The 6,969-nt window shown below is 36.0% G+C and overlaps 1 protein-coding gene across 1 annotated transcript; it reads left to right on the plus strand.

Moving 5' to 3' along the window:
* Positions 1-711: 711 nt before the first annotated feature.
* Positions 712-3,949, plus strand: LOC123254594 (activin receptor type-1-like; the record flags this gene model as incomplete). Its single annotated transcript, XM_044683580.1, has 2 exons — positions 712-987; positions 3,700-3,949. Coding segments are annotated over 2 exons (518 nt in total), but the record flags the coding sequence as incomplete, so codon positions are not given.
* Between the last annotated feature and the right edge of the window lie 3,020 nt (positions 3,950-6,969).

Consider the following 6,969-nt stretch of genomic DNA (forward strand, 5'->3'; position numbering starts at 1 on the left):
TCCTTCCTTCCTTCCATCTTTCCTTTCTTCCTTCACAGAAGAGCAATAAGAACTAGACAAGGGGATTAAGTGACTTGCTGAGAGTCACACAGCTAGGAAGTGTGTGAGTTCAGATCTGAACTTAGGACCTCACATCTCTAGCCCTGGCTCTCAATCTACAGAGTTCCCCAGCTGCCCCTGGAACCAACTTTAAATGATCATTTTTGTTAGGTTCTTTCATTTATTTTTAATAAGTCTTTTTGTATTGATGGATTAATTATGTTATACAAATGATTAATCATTTAACATGATTAACATTTAACCATGTTAATTAAGTGCTAACATTTAACAATGAATAACCTTTTTTTTTTTAAACCCCTACCTTCTGTCTTAGAATCAATACTGTGTACTGTGCAGAAGAATGGTAAGGGCTAGGCAATGGGGGTTAAGTGACTTGCCCAGGGTCACACAGCTAGGAAGTGTCTGAGGTCACATTTGAACCCAGGACCTCCTGTTTTTGGACCTGGCTTTTAATCTACTCAACCACCCAGCTGCCCCATGAATAAACATTTATTAAGCACCTATTATGTGCCAGATACTGTGTTAAGCACTCATCTTGATGATGGATTTTGATTATTCAAGTGAAGCACCAAAAAAAAAAAAATTAGCAAAGATCTTTCCTTGGTATCTTCTGGTTATTTTTATAATTTTCCCCCTATTTTCTTTCTTCAGGGTTCATCGCTTCAGATATGACATCAAGACACTCCAGTACTCAGTTGTGGTTAATTACACATTACCATGAAATGGGATCATTATATGACTACCTGCAGCTCACTACTCTGGACACAGTTAGCTGTCTTCGAATTGTGCTGTCTATAGCTAGTGGTCTAGCACATTTGCATATAGAGATATTTGGGACTCAAGGGAAGCCAGCTATATCCCACCGGGATTTAAAGAGCAAAAATATCCTTGTTAAGAAGAATGGACAATGCTGTATAGCAGATTTGGGTAACTTATTCTCATTCATTGAAACTATTTTTACTGTTCCTAATGTGTTCATTTTCCTTTATTTACATTACATTCTTTTATTATTTAAGGGGCTGTCACAAAATATAACTTCCACTAGAGGGCACTATTCAAAAAAAAATTTTTTTTTTTAAAGAAAGACAAGAAAAACTAACCCCCAAGAAATAAGACCCACCCTTTCCAACAAATACATTTTTGGATTATGATATTTTTTATTGGTTTTCTGCTGTCAATTATTTCATAATTAAAATTTGCCTTTTGTTCCAGCCAACTTTTCCCTTTAAAACTAAGTATTTTTCAAATAATCACATTTGTCAAAATATCTATGTAATGTTGAGAGCAGCTTGCTAATTCCTGGCCCAATCATTCAATAATTTCTCAAGAAATTTATTAAGCATCTACTATGTACTAGGTTTTTTTCACTGGGGAAACAGAGGCGTAAATGAAATATTCTCTTTTTTCCAGGGTTTTATATTCATCTAAGCAAGGAAAGCAGGAAACAGAGTTATTAAATTTATATATATATAAGAAGTAGTGTTGGGAGATTCTAAATGCCAGTTTTAATCCTCATTTCTAAGGCATGTATTTAAATCAGTAGTAGCACCTATGACTTTTTTTTTTAAAGAGAGTTTAAAAGGTTTTTTCCCCCCTTAGACTGAGTCAGTTGATTTATAAACTCATCAGTAGTTAATAAACATTTATTAACTACCTAATACATTTTATGCAGAATTCTAAGCTCTGTGGATGAAGAAAGGTAAAAGAGAGTCCCTGCCTTCACTAGATATGGGGTGAAGGGGAAGATTGGGAGAAGGGAGAAAATAATGAAGTGGCAGACCTGGGATCCTTCTTAAAAGGATGCTTTAGGACAATGATGGTGAATCTTTTAGAGACCGAGTGTCAGTTTTCCAAATTTTCTTCTCTGTTTTCCTTGCCCTTTTTTTGATTCAGCTTCTATTGACTCTCCACTGGCTTTCACAGTATTCTGCTTTATGAATTCCCAATATTTGAAAGTGTTAATAACTTGGACAACATACTAGGATGGGAGGTTCTCAAGCTGTAGCTCATGATCACTTGAGTATCATGGAGAACGGATTTCTTGATTACATTCAGTTTGGACAGTTTGGACCACACAGCCTCTCCAGTTCCTCCAAACACTTGAGATTCTATGACTTCTTTTTTCACATAAAAGTTCTTTATTGCACTTTAGTTCCTGATATTTCAGGCCTTTCCCTTAACCATTGCATCTTATATTTGACTCTTTAATTTCGAGAGTCTGTGATTTTATGGTTATCTTTTATGTAGTATTTGAGCAGTCTTGTGTGTGGGATAAAAAATGATATTGTCCTATAACTTTTACCACCAGAAGCTATGTATGGGATTAGGTGTCTAAACAGGCAGTTAAATTCAAGGTTATTAAAGAATTTCTGGCATGCTTATAATAATTCATAAAAAAATTTAATATTCAACTTATCTCCCTTATGATTTTTTTTTTTTTTTGCCTTTTTTGCAAGTTTGGGGAAGAACTCTATGGGAGGGAAAAGCTTCAGAGTAAGATATAAGTCTGGTGAGGGCATCATAAAACCTGGGTAGTGGCTTGCCAGGTGGTTTGGCTTCATCACTTAGCTCCTCCACTATATTCTCCAGCTTACTAAAGCTGTAAGGGATTTACATATGTGCATCTTCCTCTGCATTACATTGAGGGATCATTCTAGCAAATGCTCCTGCAGATCCTGGGAGGTAAAGCTCTCTACAGATGGCTTAAGGGATCCCTGAGGAAACATTCATCTACAAGAGATCTGAAGTGCCTTGCAGCACTTCTTAATAATTTGAACATTGCAGTGTTCACTTCAAGAGTATTATTTTAAAAATGAATGCATGTGTTGATATGCATATTTAGTTCCTCAATTAACAAAATGCTTGCCTCTGCTTTCTTCCAAGTAGTTTTAACTGAGGAATCCAGAAATGATTCATGGAACTAAAAAAGGTACTTTAGTACAATGTCACAAGAGAGTTTTGCTTTGAATAGAGTCCAATTTAGATGCTCTCTGAACTATGGAGAATTCAGTGGAGTGAGGGGTACATTCGTGCATTCCTCCTTATTACTCAGATAAGCAAACCTGCACCCGTACTCTTTGATGGTTGAAGCAGTAGTCGGCTCACCATGGCAACAATGGCCCTTTCTAAATAGTGCCAAATTTCCTGAAATTTTCCATGTCACACAGTGTTCTCCATTTAAATGTTTAGAAAATAGTGGGTGCCATGGTGTAGGATGAGAGCTTGATTTGCCTCCTGTTAGATCTTTCTGGGATAATTCCTAATATGAGACTGCCTTTCCTTAGGACTTCAAATAAAATGCACTTAGCTGACTTTGGGTTAGAATGGTACATTAGTGTGGCATATATCCACCAATTACCTTTTGTGGTTTTTTCTTCTTGCCATCTCATTATCATTTTCTTTATCCTGTCTTCACACCTTGATTTCCTAACTCTTAAGATTTCAGAAAGTTTCTTCCTGCTTATCTATTCCTTAAAGTCCATCACAGACAGTTCTTCGTATATCCTTAGCATTGGTGCCTTAGAACCACAAGAGGGCACTTTGGGATGGGGATTTTTTGGTGCAATCACAGATGCTTTGGCAGACACCCAAGAGGGCCTTTGAGATGGAAATGACTGGTTCTCCCATCTTTTGTCATAGGACTTGCAGTGATCCACTCCCAGACCAACAATCACCTAGATGTTGGAAACAACCCCCGTGTGGGCACCAAGCGCTACATGGCTCCTGAAGTTTTAGATGAAACCATCCAAGTGAACTGTTTTGACTCTTATAAAAGAGTAGACATTTGGGCCTTTGGATTAGTCCTATGGGAGGTAGCCAGGAGAATGGTGAGCAATGGTAGGTATACTATACATGCAAATGAAGAAAATTTCAGTCCGTAATTATGAATGAATACATAAAAAAATTTACAAATATACATAATAGATGCATTCCAGGAAAGTTGTGAAAAAAAGTGAATCTGTGCTTTAAATACATAAGGATATAACATCTTATTTTAAGGATTCTTATAGCTAATATTTTTCTTATTTGAATAACCATTTTTCTTTTGTATAAACTTGGGTTTCAATATATTTAATTAGGTTGAAGTCAAGTATACTCATACTTAGGACTTTAGGCATAATCATTAAAAGTCAACTGGAGTGTATATTAGAAAGAACATTGGCTTCAAAGTGTAAGATGTCTTGGGTTTGAATCTCATCTGCTTAATGTAAGTGACCCTAGGCAAAATACTTCTCATTTTGTAGGGTGAGGGGTGCTCAGTTTCCTCATCTGTCAAATTGGTCCTGGGCTTGATGAACTCTTCAAAACCTTTCTACTGCCCAATCCTGGGATTCTAAATTTGGAATTCACTCTGACATTTCTTGCCATATTTAATCCCGGTTTTTAAACCTCACATCATAATGCATCTTTTTAATAGTACGGATCTAATTGTTCTTCTAGTTTGGTCTTTATACCAGACTTTAGTTAATGTTTTCAGAATTATTGAAATTGTTGATTTAAAAAATTAACAGAAAGTTTTTACATTTAGATTCAAATCTAAGCAGATACTTGAATTTCCTGTACAGATGAGCAACTTGATATTGATTTAGTGAGATAGCTGCAGGGAGACCTGCACAGAAGAGTGATATACATTAGGTGCAAAATTTTTAAAAGAACTTGTTTCCTCCATACTTTGCTTGTAGAAACTCTTTCTTAATGGATATTCACTTGGGCTGTCCCTCTTTTTGGAAAACAGAAATAATAGTAATAATGATAATAATTAGCATTTATTAGGTGCTTTATGGCTTATAAAGCACTTTACTTTAGATCATTTGATCCTCCCAGCATCCCAATCAAGTGTGAGCTACTCCTTTCTTCATTTCACAGATGAAAATATGAGAGCATGAGAGAAAAGTTTAATGACTTGCCTATAGCCATACAGCTAGTAAGTATCTGAAGTAGGGTTTGAATTCACATCTTCCTGACTCTATATCCAACACTCTTACTCTCTATTGGTCATCTTGCTACAACCTAAAGAATGTTATAAATTTATTAGAGACACCTTTCAGGTGATGTCTAAATACTCCTATAAATTTATAATAATACTTTAGCATTTATAACATTTATATATAAAATAACATAACATGACATAACATAACATTTTAACTCCTTTCAGGGGTTGAAAATAATTTAGCTTCCCCCTACCTCCTATCCCTCCATCAAATCAAGTCAACAACTATTTATTAAGTGCCTACTATTTGGTAGGCACTGTACTGAACAGAAAGGAAAAAAAATTATGCCTGGAGACCTTGGATCTATCTTAATTTGCTTGGTGATTACAGGAAAACTTAGTTGTTTTTATTTTCTTTTTTTTTTAAACCCTTACCTTCCGTCTTGGAATGAATACTGTATTGGTTCCAAGGCAGAAGAGCAGTAAGGGCTAAGAATTGGGGGTTAAGTGACTTGCCCAGGGTCACACAGCTGGGAAATGTCTGAGGCCAGATTTGAACCTAGGACCTCCCATCTCTAGGCCTGGCTCTCAATCCTCTGAGCTATCTAGCTGCCCCCAGTTGTTTTTTTTTTTTAAGGAAAATATAAGTGGGGTGGTCTTTATTGTGTTAAAGCCAGAAATTAGGACAGTAATTAAGGCAGGCATGCTATGGTTGCATATAAATTTCTAACCAGAAATCTGTCTAGTTTAATGAAACTTATTCAGAGACTATCAAAATTATGTACATCAGATTAAATATAAACAACTAGGGAACATTACTTGACAACCTTGTTTTTTAAGACTAATTTTTTTAAAGGAAGTCATGAACATTTTCTTGGTAATTGGTGTTTCTCAATCAGTGTTTCGAAGCTTTCGAGTTGCAATTCATGTCACTTAGGTATCTTGAGAATTGTTTGCAACAAGGGCTTGTTTTGCTGATCTTTAAATCCTGAACTTTGTCTCTAATTGCACATTGACTTGATTTCCGTCCTTTCTTACCTCCCAAATGATTTCTGAGCACCATTAGCACTGGAAACCTAATGTCAATTAATTGGTCCTAGCAGAGGGTTTGTTGAGTGTCATAACACAATGTGTGGCAGGTAAACTAACTCTCTCCAAGACTATATGACATTTCCAAGGCCAGTATACTACCTTCTCTAGCCATTCATATTTAGCCTTTGATCTAGCTGAGCATTTGTTCTGGGAGCTTGATGAAAAGTTTTTGGATTTCATGCCTTCTGTGAATTCAGTCACCAATCCAGTTTCTCAGAGGCAGGCAGAAAACCCAAATATATTAAAAAGTTTTGCTGTTGTTAATACACATTAATGTGAAATGTAGCTCTTTGGATCTCGATGACTTGAACTTTTAAAATAATTTCAAGCAAAATTTTTGTGATTATCATGTTTATTCATTGTTTTCTTTTTTTGGAGGGAGGGAAATGGTAGAAAACAGGAGTGATTAAGATTAAATCTGTAAGATTTCTTTTATACACTCATAATTTTATGGGATGTAGCCTTGCCCATGATTCAGTTTGTGAGAGGAAAAGAAAGGGTACCATAAAGAGGTCATTTAGATCCAGCTGCTTTGTTTTTCTGTTTTGTGCTAGACATAATTATCAATTAGAAATGATAATATAGGGGCAGCCGGGTAGCTCAGTGGAGTGAGAGTCAGGCCTAGAGACAGGAGGTCCTAGGTTCAAACCCGGCCTCAGCCACTTCCCAGTTGTGTGACCTTGGGCAAGTCACTTGACCCCCATCGCCCACCCTTACCAATCTTCCACCTATGAGACAATATACCAAAGTACAAGGGTTTAAAAAAAAATTAAAAATTAAAAAAAAAAAGAAATGATAATATAGGGAATAGGGACTTGACTGGACTTGTGATTTCATAGATTTAAGGGAATCTACTGTGAGGAAATGCCTCCACTATTATATATATA

The sequence above is a fragment of the Gracilinanus agilis genome, unplaced genomic scaffold (assembly GCF_016433145.1).
Source record: "Gracilinanus agilis isolate LMUSP501 unplaced genomic scaffold, AgileGrace unplaced_scaffold25680, whole genome shotgun sequence".
In the NCBI taxonomy this organism is placed as follows: domain Eukaryota; kingdom Metazoa; phylum Chordata; class Mammalia; order Didelphimorphia; family Didelphidae; genus Gracilinanus; species Gracilinanus agilis.